Here is a 19,166-nt window from a genome sequence, read left to right as displayed (position 1 = left end):
CTGAGACGAGTCTGACGCAAATAATACATTTTCGTTTTTTCACACGATATGCGAATAAGTAAAAATGCGTAAATGAAGGATTTAACGCCGACTTCCAAGCCACAATGCTCGTTAAATGCTTTTTCTGTCAATGCTGTGTTCGCTGTGAGCTGCTTTGTTTTCAACGAATTCCCGGTTGCTCTGGGATAGGTAGGCGGAAGTGACGTAGGTCCGCCCTCACCTATTGTCACTTTACAGTACAGATAGGAACAACATTTTGTTGCATTAGCTCATGGTAGTGCAGGATAAAAGAGCAATAAGGTGCATATATAAATAAATACATAGATTACTGTACAGATAAATATATTGCACTTTTGCATATGCATCCAGGTTTATGGGTGTATGTTATATTGTCTTTATATTCCAGCCACTTCATCCATTTTGGGGGGGAATTGAGGGCATTATTATGATGCGTTCAATAGTCTTACGGCTTGAGGGAGGAAGCTGTTACAGAACCTGGAGGTTCTGCTTCAGAGGCTGTGGAACCTCTTTCTAGAGTCCAGCAGTGAAAACAGTACTTGGTGGGGGTGGGAGGAGTCTCTGCAGATTTTCTGAACCCTGGTCAGGCAGCGGCTTTTTGCCATCTCCATCTTCTTTTCCGCCGTCCGCACAACTCTCTGGATAGACTTCCAGTCTGAGGCATTGCAGGCTCCAGTCCAGACAGAGATGCTGTTGGTCAGCAGGTGGTCTCTATAGTGCCTCTGTAGAATGTGCTGAGAATGGGGGGAGGGAGCTGTGCTCTTTTCATCCCATGCAAAAAGTGCATGCGCTGCTGAGCTCTTTTTACAAGAGCTCCGGTGTGTAGGGACCAGGTTATATTGTCAGTTATCTGCACCCCCAGGAACTTGGTGCTGCTTACTATCTCCACTGCTGTGCCGTTGATGAAGAGTGGAGCGTGGCTGGACTGGTGCCTCCTGAAGTCGACGATGATCTCCTTGGTCTTGTTGACATTCAGGACCAGGTTGTTGGTTCTGCACCAGTCAACCAGATGTTTCACCTCCTCCCTGTAGTCCATGTGGTTGTTGTCACGGATGAGGCCCACTACTGTTGTGTACTTCACAATGTGGTCAGTAGTGGACCTGGCGCAGCAGTCATGGGTCATCAACGTGGACTCAGGACGCAGCCCTGAGGGGGAGCCGGTGCTCAGGGAGATGGCACTGGAGGTGTTGTTGCCCACTCTCACAGACTGGGGTCTGTCTGGGAGGAAGTCAAGCAGCCAGTTGCAAAGGGGGGTACTGAATCCAAGGTTTGCTCACCAAGTGCTGCTGGTGTTGAATGCTGAGCTGAAGTCCAGGAACGACATCCGCACGTGTGTGTTCTTTCCTTCCAGATGTTCTAAGCTCAGGTGGAGTGCAGAGGAGATGGCGTCCTCTGTGGAGCGGTTAGGGCGATAAGCGAACTGGTATGGGTCGAATGTGGGGGGCGCAATTTTTGCGTTGAAAAAATTCGGAGGCACACGACCAGCAGAAATCATTAAAAAACGAAACTCAGTTGACAGTAAAAAGTCGTCGTCGCAATTGTTGGATATGACTTTAAAACATAACCAAGCATGCATCACTATTGCTCTTGTCTCAAAGTAGGTGTACTGTCAACAGCTGTCACATCACACCCTGACTTATTTGGACTTTTTTGGTGTTTTTCTGTGTGTAGTGTTTTAGTTCTTGTCTGGCGCTCCTATTTTGGTGGCTTTTTCTCTTTTTTCGGTATTTTCCTGTAGCAGTTTCATGTCTTCCTTTGAGCGATATTTCCCGACTCTACTTTGTTTTAGCAATCAAGAATATTTCAGTTGTTTTTATCCTTCTTTGAGGGGACATTGTCGATTGTCTTGTCATGTTTGGGTGTACATTGTGGATACCGTTTTTGCTCCACAGTAAGTCTTTGCTGTCATCCAGCAATCTGTTTTTGTTTACATTGTAGCCAGTTCAGTTTTAGTTTCGTTCTGCATAGCCTTCCCTAAGCTTCAATGCCTTTTCTTAGGGGCACTCACCTTTTGTTTATTTTTGGTTTAAGCATCAGACACCTTTTTACCTGCACCCTGTCTTCCGCTGTTCCTGACATCTACAAAGCAATTAGCTACCTGCTGCCACCTACTGATATGGAAGAGTATTACACGGTTACTCTGCCGAGCTCTAGACAGCACCGACACTCAACAACAACACATCATTTGCAGACTATAATTACTGCTTTGCAAAAAATATTTTTAACCCGAACAGGTGAAATTAGATCATCTCCCACGGCACACCAGACTGCATATCACGGCACACTAGTGTGCCGCGGCACAGTGGTTGAAAAACACTGCATTAAGGAACTTTGTGTGGTTACATTTGCACATTTCAACATGTTTGAAAAGGAGTAGGAAGAAGCAAACCTTATGCTTAATTCTAGCCCGTCTCTATGTATTGTAATGATAGTTCATTCACACCATTTACGTGTTTAAATTTAGTTCACTTCCTTTTAGAAATATATTTCATATGTCATTGACAATTCATTAGTATATATTTGTGTGTGTTTTTCACTTAAAAGGGAATTTTTTGCAACCTTAACAGCTAACGGCTTGTAGGACGTAATGACGTATGTACGTAACACGTGCACGTGCATTAACCGTGGGTGTTGTTTGCTAATAATAATGTTGTGTGTGTGTGCAGGCGCTCCCTGTGCGTACGCGTGGACAAGACAGGGTGAGTGACCGCCTTTTAAACTCTTTTTTTATTTTAAATGTTGTAACATAAACTTAGTAATCGTAACAATGTAGACACTTGTAAAACACATATGTGCTGTTAGACCACTAGCCAATGGTGTCGATGTTATATGCATAGACGTCTTATAAGTAGACGCAGCATTGGCTGCTGTGACGCGAGAAATTGGGCCGCCATCTTGAAGTGGTGATGAGGAGCCGGCGAGCAGCCTAAACTGACAGTTGACAGGTAGAAAACAAAGATGGTGTTCAGCGTTTTCCCGCTCAAATGAGCGGACTGTTGAAAATAGGAATCGGGGGGATTACTTTTCACAAGTAAGATTTAACATTAACGTACTATTGGTTGTATTTTGTGAAAAGAATATTACCACAGAGTTGAGAAGGAGCAAAGATCTTCAATAGTACTGAAATCGTAGCCGCTAGCAAACAAGAGTATGACCATAATAGAACTGCTTGTCAGTGAAATTAATTACATTTAAAAATGTCATACTTGAATAACAAAGTTGAAATAAATGATGAAAATAAAGATTGCAAACCTATGGTGACATCATGCCTTCAGTGTGCATATTGTACAAACCCCGTTTCCATATGAGTTGGGAAATTGTGTTAGATGTAAATATAAACGGAATACAATGATTTGCATATCATTTTCAAGCCATATTCAGTTGAATATGCTACAAAGACAACATATTTGATGTTCAAACTGATAAACTTTTTTTTTTTGCAAATAATCATTAACTTTAGAATTTGATGGCAGCAACACGTGACAAAGAAGTTGGGAAAGGTGGCAATAAATACTGATAAAGTTGAGGAATGCTCATCAAACACTTATTTGGAACATCCCACAGGTGTGCAGGCTAATTGGGAACAGGTGGGTGCCATGATTGGGTATAAAAGTAGATTCCATGAAATGCTCAGTCATTCACAAACAAGGATGGGGCGAGGGTCACCACTTTGTCAACAAATGCCTGAGCAAATTGTTGAACAGTTTAAGAAAAACCTTTCTCAAGCAGCTATTGCAAGGAATTTAGGGATTTCACCATCTACGCTCCGTAAGATCATCAAAGGGTTCAGAGAATCTGGAGAAATCACTGCACGTAAGCAGCTAAGCCCGTGACCTTCCATCCCTCAGGCTGTACTGCATCAACAAGCCACATTAGTGTGTAAAGGATATCACCACATAGGCTCAGGAACACTTCAGAAACCCACTGTAAGTAACTACAGTTGGTCGCTACATCTGTAAGTGCAAGTTAAAACTCTCCTATGCAAGGCGAAAACCATTTATCAACAACACCCAGAAACGCCGTCGGCTTCGCTGGGCCTGAGCTCATCTAAGATGGACTGATGCAAAGTGGAAACGTGTTCTGTGGTCTGACGAGTCCACATTTCAAATTGTTTTTGGAAACTGTGGACGTCGTGTCCTCCGGACCAAAGAGGAAAAGAACCATCTGGATTGTTCTAGGCGAAAAGTGTAAAAGGCAGCATGTGTGATGGTATGGGGGTGTATTAGTGGCCAAGACATGGGTAACTTACACATCTGTGAAGGCACCATTAATGCTGAAAGGTACATACAGCTTTTGGAGCAACATATGTTGCCATCCAAGCAACGTTACCATGGACGCCCCTGCTTATTTCAGCAAGACAATGCCAAGCCACGTGTTACATCAACGTGGCTTCATAGTAAAAGAGTGCAGGTACTAGACTGGCCTGCCTGTAGTCCAGATCTGTCTCCCATTGAAAATGTGTGAAGCCTAAAATAGCAGAAGGGAGACCCCCGGACTGTTGAACAACTTAAGCTGTACATCAAGCAAGAATGGGAAAGAATTCCACTTCAAAAATGTGTCTCCTCAGTTCCCAAACCTTTACTGAGTGTTGTTAAAAGGAAAGGCCATGTAACACAGTGGTGAACATGCCCTTTCCCAACTACTTTGGCACATGTTGCAGCCATGAAATTACTATTCGCAAAAAATAAATAAAGTTTATGAGTTTGAACATGAAATATATTGTCTTTGTAGTGCATTCAATTGAATATGGCTTGAAAAGGATTTGCAAATCATTGTATTCCGTTTATATTTACATCTAACACCATTTCCCAACTCATATGGAAACGGGGTTTGTATATAGTTCTCTGCAAACCTATGAAATGTTCTATTTTGTCTTCATTATTTTGTCAGAATGCACCAGAATGCTTCATTTGTATGTGAAAATCAGAAATAAATCTTCTGGGGGAGGATGACCCCCCTACAGGGGTTTGCTTTACAAACTTTCAGCCCCACCTAAAACAAAATTCACCAGCCACCACTGATTATGATGCATTCTCATTTTAGGCAAAGTATAAGACAATACTTTCTTAACAGTATAATTGTAACCAGGAATAAGTCTTCAAGTAACAATATTCAAATACTAACATTGTTGGGTAAGACACAATTTGCTTTTATTCTGAATCCAGTGAAAGAGATTGGTGGTTTTAGCAGATATAAATAAAGACTTTCAGGTGTTTACCGTATTTTTCGGATTATAAATCGCTCCGGAGTATAAATCGCACCGGCCGAAAATGCGTAATAAAGAAGGAAAAAAACATATATAAGTCGCACTAGAGTATAAGTCGCATTTTTGGGGGAAATTTATTTGATAAAATCCAACACCAAGAATAGACATTTGAAAGGCAATTTTCAAGCACCCATTTGTGAATTTGTTCCTCGAGCTGTGGCCACCTAGCTTTTAGCCCGCGATTAGCTTTTTTAGTTTTCTTCATTTCAGTAAGAGCAGCCTCCGCTTTTTCCCAGTCCCTTACAAGTTTCTCGCTTACTCCAAACTTTCTTTCTGCTGCTCGATTGCCGTTTTCTGCTGCAAATCTCACTACTTCCAGCTTGTAACCTGCAGTTTAAGATTTCCTTTTCGGTGCCGTTTTTGTTCAGCCCTTCTCAGTTTTTATAAGTTACCGCCAATGTTGAAATGATCAATTTTCATAGCATCTTTTTTTTCCACAATGCACTTCTGCCATGACCTGCCAAATTTTTATTGGTCGAGGTGTGTGTGTGTGTGATGATTGCTGATATACGCCTAGTCTCTTACGTGAATGAGATAAATAATATTATTTGAGACATGCACCTGGGGATAGGTTGACTGGCAACACTAAATGGGCCCTAGTGTGTGAATGTTGTCTGTCTATCTGTTTTGGCCCTGCGATGAGGTGGCGACTTGTCCAGGGTGTACCCCGCCTTCCGCCCGATTGTAGCTGAGATAGGCTCCAGCACCCCCCGCTACCCCGAAGGGAATAAGCGGTAGAAAATGAATGGATGGATGGGTATTTTACGGTAATGTGTTAATAATTTCACACATACTGTAAGTCGCTCCAAACTATGAAAAAAACTGCGATTTATAATCCCAAAAATACGGTATATATGTTTATGTTGAAGTATTTGGCAGACGCTTTTATCCAAAGCGACATACATCAAAAATACCTATAAAACAATCACTGTAAACATAATCATTTAAGGCAGTGTTTCCCATAAACTGCCAAGATACCTGTGGCGGTGGGGGCGTGGCTATGGGCGTGGTCACCATGACATCATCGAGTAATTTGCATAATTTACTACAATGATATGATTTTCTCTAAAAAAGGCTCAAAAAATGTATACTTACTAATTAATAATAACAGTTTTGTTTTAAACGTCCATCCATCCATCATCCATCCATTTTACAATATAATTACAACACTTTATGTACATATTTATATACAGATTTGAACAATAAGTTATTCACTGAAATATATTTATTAATTGTGGTTCTTACAAAAAATATATCTTGTAAAATATAAGAGCTAAAATGTCTCTTAAAGCTCTGCCCCTTATATTAGTGCATACTAAATAATTTAACTTTAGCCTACTACTACAACCATATTATTTACCAGCAACATAAAGTGAAACAGTGGCAGAGGTGTCCTGCCACAGTCAGTAACAAATAAACAGAAAACAGTAGTGGTGGTAGATAGACACAGAGCTTCATCAAACATCTGATCCACTGAACAAAGAGCTCCAAAAATCTTGATCCTACACTTCTCTTTTGTAAAGTAAATCTGAACAGCCGATATGGGCATCTACATCAACTATATGATTTGACTGAGAAGCTGGACAGGACAAAAATACAAAAAAAATTACAAAAAAAAAAAAATCTATTTGTGGCGGCCTTAATTCTTTCGTGGCGGGCCGCCACAAATAAATGAATGTGTGGGAAACACTGTAAGGGAAGAATGTAATACAAAATATCAATACAAAGTGTCAAGACAGAATAAACTATCTGCTGCTGCAGCAACAGAGATACAGTCTATAAAATATATAGATATCTAATGTATTCATACATTGTTTATGTAGCATGTATATATAACCTCATCATATTGTTTCTTCAATTTAAAAATAGCTGACCCTTTTTTACCCCCTTCTCTGGGATTATATTCCCAGTTTTGATCTGGGACATCTGGTCACTTATAGCATATAAGAATATTCTATTACTGTTAAGCAAACTATGAATAATAAAACATGTGTCCTTTATCATAGCTACATGTATGACCAAAAAAGCACGTAGAAATCAGTGGTATTCAGTGAGGTAAGATGAATGAAATGCGCTGACAGTTCATTGCTCCTGTCAAATGAATTGCACTGAGTGGAGCGGATCACCACTCCAAGATGGCGGCCCCGCGTCTCGTCAGCGCCAGTAGGCAGTAGCGCTCCATGCTGCGTACCCTTACAACATGTCTATGGTTATATGTGTTGCTTAGAAAAGTAACGGTAAGCAAGTCGCAGCAGATGACATCACTTTATGGCAGCTTTACGGCAGTCACAGCCGGTTTATGATAGTGCCACTAGCTGGCTCACAGTTGGTCACAGAGGCTTGGAGTGTCCACATCCACAGCGCCTGTTTAAGCTCTCCACCTTGTTTCCTTGGTATGTAAGTCTTCATGTTAAATGTTTAAAGTCATCCTCATTGCAGGAATGTCTAAGAAGAACGTTGTCTATGTTTAAGGAAGAATTTAATGGTAGCCTATCAGTATGGTGACTTTCATACTAAGTGGAGACTTGATGTGGTATTTTGGATTAGTTTACAGCAGGGGTCACCAACGCGGTGCCCACGGGCACCAGGTAGCCCGTAAGGACCAGATGAGTAGCCCACTGGCCTGTTCTAAAAATAGCTCAAACAGCAGCACTTACAAGTGAGCTGCATCTATTTTTTGAATTGTATTTATTTACTAGCAAGCTGGTCTCGCTTTGGCCGACATTTTTAATTCTAAGAGAGACAAAACTCAAACAGAATTTGAAAATCCAAGAAAATATTTTAAAGACTTGGTCTTCACTTGTTTAAATAAATTCATAAATTGTTTTACTTTGCTTCTTATAACTTTCAGAAAGACAATTTTAGAGGAAAAATACAACCTTAAAAATGATTTTAGGATTTTTAAACACATATACCTTTTTACCTTTTAAATTCCTTCCTCTTCTTTCCTGACAATTTAAATCAATGTTCAAGTATTTTTTTTATTTTTTATTGTAAAGAATAATAAATACATTTTAATTTAATTCTTCATTTTAGCTTCTGTTTTTTCGACGAAGAATATTTGTGAAATATTTCTTCAAACTTATTATGATTAAAATTCAAAAAAATTATTCTGGCAAATCTAGAAAATCTGTAGAATCAAATTTAAATGTTATTTCAAAGTCTTTTGAATTTCTTTTAAAATATTTGTTCTGGAAAATCTAGAAGAAATAATGATTTGTCTTTGTTAGAAATATAGCTTGGTCCAATTTGTTATATATTCTAACAAAGTGCAGATTGGATTTTAACCTATTTAAAACATGTCATCAAAATTCTAAAATTAATTTTAATCAGAAAAAATTACTAATGATGTTCCATAAATTCTTTTTTTAATTTTTTCAAAAAGATTCGAATTAGCTAGTTTTTCTCTTCTTTTTTTCGGTTGAATTTTGAATTTTAAAGAGTCGAAAATGAAGATAAACTATGTTTCAAAATTTAATTGTCATTTTTTTCGTGTTTTCTCCTCTTTTAAACCGTTCAATTAAGTGTAAATATCATTAATTATTAATAATAACATAGAGTTAAAGGTAAATTGAGCAAATTGGCTATTTCTGGCAATTTATTTAAGTGTGTATCAAACTGGTAGCCCTTCGCATTAATCACTACCCAAGAAGTAGCTCTTGCTTTCAAAAAGGTTGGTGACCCCTGGTTTACAGCATGGCAGAGGTAATCCTGCATGACTTAAGTTTGTTTGTGGATTCCTACAAAGATGTTAGATGGTAAATGTAATGTGTACATTGGCCGAGAGCTAGTGGTTAAGCCTAAGACGGAGTAGGCGCTCTTGGTTGCTTTGTTGGGTCTGTTTCTGTATTTATTATTATTTATTTCTCACTATTTTTAGTTTTTCCATTGTGATTTTTTTTTTGTAGCTGTATTTAGACATGGCGCCTTTGAAGTGGCAGCTGGTTGCATCAGCTCCATGCTCCTTTTTGTCTCTGATGTCCTTTGTATTCTTTAATGTTTCATCTTTCAGATAAGGAACATATTTAATCTCACCGTGCTTTTATGTCTTTGTGTTGAGACTATTGCGTTACTATCCATGCCATTAGTGCAAAACTCTGCTGCGAGAGTTCTGACCTATACAAATATCTCCTGTTCTAAAAGCACTCCATTGGCCGCCGGTTCCCTGTAGGATCAAGTTTAGAATTCTGGTTCTAGCTTTCAGAGCTTTGCAAGGTAAGACTCCTTACATTAGTCTGTGGATCAGAATCTGCTGAAGGTTCGTTTTGGAGCTGGAGGCTGTTTATCTCCTGCTTTTGAACGATCTTCCACCATCATCGACGTTCAAAAGCAAACTCAAGACCCCCCCTTTTTTTGTTCAGGTTTTTAATTAGCTACTCTTGGGGGGATTTTTGTTGTCTTGGCCTTTTATATAGTGTGTCATTTCTGATATTTGAACCATGTTGTGAAGCACTTTGCAGGGTTTTTTCCTTTGTCTGTGGAAGGTGCTTTATAAATAAATGCGGAAGTATTCACTTTTTCCGCATTTTGTTATGTTACAGCTAGGGGTGTAACGGTACACAAACATTTCGGTTCGGTACGTACCTCGGTTAAGAGGTCACGGTTCGGTTCATTTTCGGTACAGTAAGAAAACAACAAAATATAAATTTTTTGGTTATTTACCAAATGTGTAAAGAATAGCATAACATACATATACACACACAGGGTCCATTGCCAGGGTTAATGTGGTCAACATATATCAAATAAAAACTAAATAAAATAAGGCTCAGAATGGTTTCTTAAAGGCCTACTGAAATGATTTTTTTTTTATTTAAACGGGAATAGCAGATCCATTCTATGTGTCATACTTGATCATTTCGCCATATTGCCATATTTTTGCTGAAAGGATTTAGTAGAGAAAATCGACGATAAAGTTCGCAACTTTTGCTCGCTGATAAAAAAAAAGCCTTGCCTGTAGCGGAAGTAGCGTGACGTCACAGGAGCTAGTATTCCTCACAATTCCCCGTTGTTTACAATGGAGCGAGAGAGATTCGGACCGAGAAAGTGATGATTACCCCATTAATTTGAGCGAGGATGAAAGATTCGTAGATGAGGAACGTTACAGTGAATGACTTGAGAGACAGCGATGGACGTATCTTTTTTCGCTCTGACCGTAACTTAGGTACAAGCTGGCTCATTGGATTCCACACTCTCCTTTTTTTATTGTGGATCACGGATTTGTATTTTAAACCACCTGGGATACTATATCCTCTTGAAAATGAGAGTCGAGAACGCAAAATGGACATTCAGTGCCTTTTATCTCCACGACAATACATCGGCGAAATGCTTAAGCTACGAGCTAACGTGATAGCATCGTGCTTTAACTGCATATAGAAACAAAAAAATAAAGCCCTGACTGGAAGGATAGATAGAAAATCAACAATACTATTAAACCGTGGACATGTAAATACACGGTTAATGCTTTCCAGGCTGGCGAAGGTTAACAATGCTGTGCTAACGACGCCATTGAAGCTAACTTAGCAACTTAGCAACGGGACCTCACAGAGCTATGCTAAAAACATTAGCTCTCCACCTACGCCAGCCAGCCCTCATCTACTCAGCAACACCCGTGCTCACCTGCGTTCCAGCGATCGGCAGAAGGACGAAGGACTTCACCCGATGCGTTTGGCGGCCCGGAGACGTAGGAAGTCAAGGTGAGGTCGGCGGCTAGCGCGGCTAGCGCTCCAACAAAGTCCTCCTGGTTGTGTTGCTGTAGTCCGCTGCTAATACACCGATCCCACCTACAACTGTCTTCTTTGCAGCCTTCATTGTTCATTAAACAAATTGCAAAAGATGTCCAGAATACTGTGGAATTATGAAATGAAAACAGAGCTTTTTGTATAGGATTCTACGGGTACCATAACTTCCGTTACTCGGACTTCGTCACGCGCATACGTCATCATACCGCGACGTTTCAGCCGGATATTTCCCGGGAAGTTTTAAAAGTCACTTTATAAGTTAACCCGGCCGTATTGGCATGTGTTGCAATGTTAAGATTTCATCATTGATATATAAACTATCAGACTGCGTGGTCGGTAGTAGTAGGTTTCAGTAGGCCTTTAACAAAACCTTTCTACATATAGAGTGCTTTTTTTGATTGATTGAGACTTTTATTAGTAGATTGCACAGTACAGTACATATTCCGTACCATTGACCACTAAATGGTAACACCCCAATAAGTTTTTCAACTTGTTTAAGTCGGGGTCCACGTTAATCAACATTAAACTGCCTCAAGTTCTTGCTCAGATTAAATAAAATGACAAAACTTTTCTTCTACATATAAAAAGTGCAACATTAAACAGTTTCAAGTCAACTCATCGTCAGATTAACTTTTCTCCCCCCCCCCCCCCCCCCCCCCAGCCTGGCTAACTTGGCATTGTTCTTCCACCATAGAAGTGGGTCAAAATCTAGTTTTTAATGCAATATGGTCTTAAATCTGCTGCTATAAAAACATTTGTTATTGCTTTAGCCCTGCCTGACTCGCCGAGGAGAGGCTGCTTGAATGCGGTGCTGACGCTTCAAATGGGTTAGCATGTGTTATGAGAGTAGCGTATGTGTGTGTGTGTGGCCCTTTAATATGTGACAGCATGCGAGGTGAATGTGTGGGCGAGCGAGGTGAGGGAGCAGTAGCGTGAGTGGCTAGTGCAGGGGTCGGGAACCTTTTTGGCTGAGAGAGCCATGAAAGCCAAATATTTCAAAATGTATTTCCGTGAGAGCCATATAATATTTTTTTAACACTGAATACAACTAAATGTGTGCATTTTTAGGTAAGACCAACATTTTTAGAGTATAATAAGTCTCTTATTCTTTTTAATAACATTGTTATTCCGAAGCTAACCCATAATAAATAAAATACTTCTTACCATTAATGCGACTTCTTGAACAGGTGCGGTAGAAAATGGATGGATGGATTAAAATGCATGAGAATGTTTTATATTTTGAACCTTATTTTTAACACTGTGATTACCAGCGGAATTATTCAGTACTTATCCTGTCAAGTAATGTCAGCTAAGATTTATCTGAGAGCCAGATGCAGTCATCAAAAGAGCCACATCTGGCTCTAGAGCCATAGGTTCCCTACCCCTGGGCTTGTGTTTTGTTGGATTGGCTGTGTGCAAGACCTCGGCGTGGCGAAGTTGGTAGAGTGGCCGTGCCAGCAATCGGAGTGTTGCTGGTTACTGGGGTTCAATCCCCACCTTCTACCATCCTAGTCACGTCCGTTGTGTCCTTGGGCAAGACACTTCACCCTTTTAAAGACAAAAAATGATTTTCAAGGTAAAAGTTGATTTTCAAGACAAAAAATTATTTTCAGGGTTAGGGTTCTAATTTTCAAGGTAAAAGTTGATTTTCGAAACAAAAAATTATTTTCAAGGTAAAAGTTGATTTTCAAGACAAAAAATGATTTTCAAGGTAAAAGTTGATTTTCAAAACAAAAAATGATTTTCAAGGTTAAAGTTGATTTTCAAGACAAAAAATGATTTAAGGTAAAAGTTGATTTTCAAGACAAAAAAAGATTTTCAAGACAAAAAAAGATTTTCAAGGTAAAAGTTGATTTTCAAGACAAAAAATGATTTTCAAGACAAAAAATGATTTTGAAGACAAAAAATGATTTTCAAGGTAAAAGTTGATTTTCAAGACAAAAAATGATTTTCAAGGTAAAAGTTGATTTTCAAGACAAAAATTTATTTTCAAGGTAAAAGTTGATTTTCATGACAAAAAATTATTTTCAGGGTTAGGGTTCTAATTTTCAAGGTAAAAGTTGATTTTCGAAACAAAAAATGATTTTCAAGGTAAAAGTTGATTTTCAAGACAAAATGATTTTCAAGGTAAAAGTTGATTTTCAAAACAAAAAATGATTTTCAAGGTTAAAGTTGATTTTCAAGACAAAAAATGATTTAAGGTAAAAGTTGATTTTCAAGACAAAAAATGATTTTTAAGGTAAAAGTTGATTTTCAAGACAAAAAATGATTTTCAAGGTAAAAGTTGATTTTCAAGACAAAAAATGATTTTCAAGGTAAAAGTTGATTTTCAAGACAAAAAATGATGTTCAAGGTAAAAGTTGATTTTCAAGACAAAATGATTTTCAAGGTAAAAGTTGATTTTCAAAACAAAAAATTATTTTCAAGGTTAAAGTTGATTTTCAAGACAAAAAATGATTTAAGGTAAAAGTTGATTTTCAAGACAAAAAATGATTTTCAAGGTAAAAGTTGATTTTCAAGGTAAAAGTTGATTTTCAAGACAAAAAATGATTTTCAAGGTAAAAGTTGATTTTCAAGACAAAAAATGATTTTCAAGGTAAAAGTTGATTTTCAAGACAAAAAAAATTTTTTCAAGGTAAAAGTTGATTTTCAAGACAAAAAATGATTTTCAAGGTAAAAGTTGATTTTCAAGACAAAAAATGATTTTCAAGGTAAAAGTTGATTTTCAAGACAAAAAATGATTTTCAAGGTAAAAGTTGATTTTCAAAACAAAAAATGATTTTCAAGGTTAAAGTTGATTTTCAAGACAAAAAATGATTTAAGGTAAAAGTTGATTTTCAAGACAAAAAATGATTTTCAAGGTAAAAGTTGATTTTCAAGACAAAAAATGATTTAAGGTAAAAGTAGATTTTCAAGACAAAAAATGATTTTCAAGACAAAAAAAAAATTTTCAAGGTAAAAGTTGATTTTCAAGACAAAAAATGATTTTCAAGGTAAAAGTTGATTTTCAAGACAAAAAATTATTTTCAAGGTAAAAGTTGATTTTCAAGACAAAAAATGATTTTCAAGGTAAAAGTTGATTTTCAAGACAAAAAATGATTTTGAAGGTAAAAGTTGATTTTCAAGACAAAAAATGATTTTCAAGGTGAAAGTTGATTTTCAAGGTTAGTCGTTGTGTCCTTGGGCAAGACACTTCACCCTTGCTCCTGATGGCTGCTGGTTAGCGCCTTGCATGGCAGCTCCCGCCATCAGTGAGTGAATGTGTGTGTGAATGGGTGAATGTGGAAATACTGTCAAAGCGCTTTGAGTACCTTGAAGGTAGAAAAGCGCTATACAAGTATAACCCATTTATTTATTTATCATTTAATAAAGCCACGATTTGCAACTAATCGCCGGACTCGTCATTTACCCTGGAGTCCGGAGCTGTGGAGACCCACTGCCGGGTGGAGTGAAGGGTGTTGCCCCCGAGAATACATCGGCTCTGGAGGAGTGTCTCCCCTGCGCTCCTCGACTACGGTCTGGGAGCCGGAAGCAGGAAAGGTGCAACACATGTTTGACGTGTTGTCAGAAGCAGCTGCTGAACAATGTGGGCAAACCTCCGTCCTCCATTGTTGTACCGCGCAGCCAAAGTGTTCCTAAACGGGAGATCTTGACGAGGCAGGAGGGTCTTCCAGCTCTGGCTTTTATATGTTGTCCTAGCCCAGTCGCTGCTAGCATGTGTACTCGTTCGGTACACCTCCGAACCGAACCGAAACCCCCGTACCAAAACGGTTCAATACAAATGCACATACCGTTACACCCCTAGTTACAGCGCTTTATTCCGAACTGGAAATTAATTCATTTTTGTCCTCAAAATTCTACACACAAAACCCCATATAGACAATGTGAAAGTTAAAAAATGTTTACTTGCAAATTTATCAAAAAAAAACAAAAAAAAAACTAAACAATTACAGCATTTGCTCGATACCTTTTGTGTACAAACTGAGAACAGCAAGTGAACATGTGTTAGTAATTGATATGAAGTGGAAAAGGGGCGGGATTAAAGGCCTACTGAAATGATTTTTTAAAATTTAAACAGGGATAGCAGATCCATTCTATGTGTCATACTTGATCATTTCGCGATATTGCCATATTTTTGCTGAAAGGATTTAGTAGAGAACATCGACGATAAAGTTCGCAACTTTTGGTCGCTGATAAAAAAGCCTTGCCTGTACCGGAAGTAGCGTGACGTCACAGGTTGACAGACTCCTCACATTTCCACATTGTTTACACCAGCAGCGAGAGCGATTAGGACCGAGAAAGCGACGATTACCGCATTAATTTGAGCGAGGATGAAAGATTCGTGGATGAGGAACGTGAGAGGGAAGGACTAGAGTGCAGTGCAGGACGTATCTTTTTTCGCTCTGACCGTAACTTAGGTACAAGCTGGTTCATTGGATTCCACACTCTCTCCTTTTTCTATTGTGGATCACGGATTTGTATTTTAAACCACCTGGGATACTATATCCTCTTGAAAATGAGAGTTGAGAACGCGAAATGGACATTCACAGTGACTTTTATCTCCACGACAATACATCGGCGAAGTTCTTTAGCTACGGAGCTAACGTGATAGCATCGGGCTTAACTGCAGATAGAAACAAAAGAAATAAACCCCTGACTAGAAGGATAGACAGAAAATCAACAATACTATTAAACCATGGACATGTAACTACACGGTTAATGCTTTCCAGCCTGGCGAAGCTCAACAATGCTGTTGCTAACGACGCCATTGAAGCTAACTTAGCAACGGAACCTCACAGAGCTATGCTAAAAACATTAGCTATCCACCTACGCCAGCCAGCCCTCATCTGCTCATCAACACCCGTGCTCACCTGCGTTCCAGCGATCGACAGAGCGACGAAGGACTTCACCCGATCATCGATGCGGTCGGGGGCTAGCGTCGGATAGCACGTCTGCTATCCAAGTCAAAGTCCTCCTGGTTGTGTTGCTGCAGCCAGCCGCTAATACACCGATCCCACCTACAACTTTCTTCTTTGCAGTCTCCATTGTTCATTAAACAAATTGCAAAAGATTCACCAACACAGATGTCCAGAATACTGTGGAATTTTGCAATGAAAACAGAGCAGTTTGTATGGTGACACATTGGGTACGAATACTTCCGTTGCCGTCATGACGTCACGCGCATACGTCATCATACATAGACGTTTTCAACCGGAAGTTTCGCGGGAAATGTAAAATGTCACTTTATAAGTTAACCCGGCCGTATTGGCATGTGTTGCAATGTTAAGATTTCATCATTGATATATAAACTATCAGACTGCGTGGTCGCTAGTAGTGGCTTTCAGTAGGCCTTTAAGTGCATGTTATTTTGAATAAATGTGCAACAATGCAAAGTAAAAACTAAATATTCACATTGTCATTATATGGGGTATTGTCTGTAGAATTTTGAGGACAAAATAGTTTTATAGCATTTTGGAATGAGGCTGTAACATAACAAAATGAAGCGCTGTGAATGCTTTCCGGATGCACTGTACTTACTTAACTCTTGTTTTCATACCAAGATGGCCCCCACGGTGCTGTGCTCTCTCGCAGTTGTTGCGTTTTTCTTTGTGCTCTCTTTCTCCCAAGTCAAAGTCCATACTCGACTACCAAAGCTGATTCTGAAAGTAGGGAATTGGTGATAGTCATTAAATATTGTGCATTACTAAATATTGTAGAGTGTGTAATATGTGATTTTTGTAGCTGTTGTTGGGCTTCAGCTGCATCAAGTCTTGTGTGTGTTATATGTCCTTGATGATGTCATCGTCAGTATTTGTCCACTTCCTTCTTTAACAACAAGTACTTTGGCGTCTTCCTGTCCTCCATTTAAAGGGGTCCTAATATGAAGAAAAAAAAACACACTTGAGAACAACCGGAAGCTGTTTGTAAAACTCAAATGAGTTACAATTGAAACTTAGGACCATAAGGCGCACATTTTTTCCTACACTTTGAACCCTGCGGATTATAAAATGGTGTGGCTAATTTATGGATTTTTTTTCACTGACAGCAATAATACAAATAGTTTTAAAACAAACAAGCACATACACTTAATGTTGTGTTATTGTTTGTGCTATGCCGCCATCTTTTGAACCAGTTCATGTGTCTTTCTTTTTAGACTCGTGCTTTCAACCGGGAGTAGAAGCGCAGTTCCGTCTTCTAGCTGTCCATAGCGTTACTACGTGTATAGATTTTTCATTTGTCGCTCCAAGCACCGTTTGTAAGTTTTATAATATATCTAAAACTATTTATACTAACTAAACCGTCCCCTGTAGGAGTGTTTTCCTGCATATTTGTACATGCTATCGTAATGTAATGAATCGAGCGTTGTTAGCATTAGCTAACACGTTTACCAGTGTCTTTATTAGTACTATTACCTTACAACGCCAGTCTTTTTGTATTGTTTCGTAAATTCACCTAAACGTTAGCGTGGACTGACTGAGTCTGTTTTGTTTGATCAGCCATGTTTACTGTTGCGTTTACAGGCACCGTTTGGAAACAATTAAGGAATGTAAATAAACATTTACAAACTATTTTTGTGTAAATACACAGCTAATATATGGACAAATATATATCTGCCACCTAAAAAAATTATTTTCAAGGTAAAAGTTGATTTTGAAGGTAAAAGTTGATTTTCAAAACAAAAAATGATTTTCAAGGTAAAAGTTGATTTTCAAGACAAAAAATGATTTTCAAGGTAAAAGTTGATTTTCAAGACAAAAAATTATTTTCAAGGTAAAAGTTAATTTTCAAGACAAAAAATGATTTTCAAGGTAAAAGTTGATTTTCAAAACAAAAAATGATTTTCAAGACAAAAAAATGATTTTCAAGGTAAAAGTTGATTTTCAAAACAAAAAATGATTTTCAAGGTAAAAGTTGATTTTCAGGACAAAAAAATGATTTTCAAGGTAAAAGTTGATTTTCAAGACAAAAAATGATTTTCAAGGTAAAAGTTGATTTTCAAAACAAAATGATTTTCAAGACAAAAAAATGATTTTTAAGGTAAAAGTTGATTTTCAAGACAAAAAATTATTTTCAAGGCAAAAAATGATTTTCAAGACAAAAAATTATTTTCAAGGTAAAAGTTGATTTTCAAGACAAAAAATCATTTTCAAGGTAAAAGTTGATTTTCAAGACAAAAAATGATTTTCAAGGTAAAAGTTGATTTTGAAGGTAAAAGTTGATTTTCAAAACAAAAAATGATTTTCAAGGTAAAAGTTGATTTTCAAGACAAAAAATGATTTTCAAGGTAAAAGTTGATTTTGAAGGTAAAAGTTGATTTTCAAAACAAAAAATGATTTTCAAGGTAAAAGTTGATTTTCAAGACAAAAAATGATTTTCAAGGTAAAAGTTGATTTTCAAGACAAAAAATGATTTTCAAGGTAAAAGTTAATTTTCAAGACAAAAAATGATTTTCAAGGTAAAAGTTGATTTTCAAAACAAAAAATGATTTTCAAGACAAAAAAATGATTTTCAAGGTAAAAGTTGATTTTCAAAACAAAAAATGATTTTCAAGGTAAAAGTTGATTTTCAGGACAAAAAAATGATTTTCAAGGTAAAAGTTGATTTGCAAGACAAAAAATGATTTTCAAGGTAAAAGTTGATTTTCAAAACAAAATGATTTTCAAGACAAAAAAATGATTTTTAAGGTAAAAGTTGATTTTCAAGACAAAAAATTATTTTCAAGGCAAAAAATGATTTTCAAGACAAAAAATTATTTTCAAGGTAAAAGTTGATTTTCAAGACAAAAAATCATTTTCAAGGTAAAAGTTGATTTTCAAGACAAAAAATGATTTTCAAGGTAAAAGTTGATTTTCAAGGTAAAAGTTGATTTTCAAGGTAAAAGTCGATTTTCAAGACAAAAAATGATTTTCAATGTAAAAGTTGATTTTCAAGACAAAAAATGATTTTCAAGGCAAAAAATGATTTTCAATGTAAAAGTTGATTTTCAAGACAAAAAATGATTTTCAAGGTAAAAGTTGATTTTCAAGACAAAAAATGATTTTCAAGGTAAAAGTTGATTTTCAAGACAAAAAATGATTTTGAAGACAAAAAATCATTTTCAAGGTAAAAGTTGATTTTCAAGACAAAAAATGATTTTCAAGGTA

At 37.5% G+C, this 19,166-nt stretch overlaps 1 protein-coding gene across 1 annotated transcript in view; it reads left to right on the top strand.

Moving 5' to 3' along the window:
• Positions 1-19,166, top strand: part of LOC133632099 (zinc finger protein 568-like) — a 60,576-nt gene that overhangs the window by 6,659 nt on the left and 34,751 nt on the right. The window contains exon 2 of the mRNA XM_062024336.1: positions 2,685-2,717. Within this exon, the coding sequence (XP_061880320.1) occupies positions 2,685-2,717 (33 nt within the window). The remainder of the gene's footprint in view (positions 1-2,684; positions 2,718-19,166) is intronic.

Source organism: Entelurus aequoreus, linkage group LG17, assembly GCF_033978785.1.
Source record: "Entelurus aequoreus isolate RoL-2023_Sb linkage group LG17, RoL_Eaeq_v1.1, whole genome shotgun sequence".
NCBI classification, from domain to species: Eukaryota; Metazoa; Chordata; class Actinopteri; order Syngnathiformes; family Syngnathidae; genus Entelurus; species Entelurus aequoreus.
Note: the sequence above shows the minus strand (reverse complement) of the source record. Positions and strands in the feature narration are given on the sequence as shown.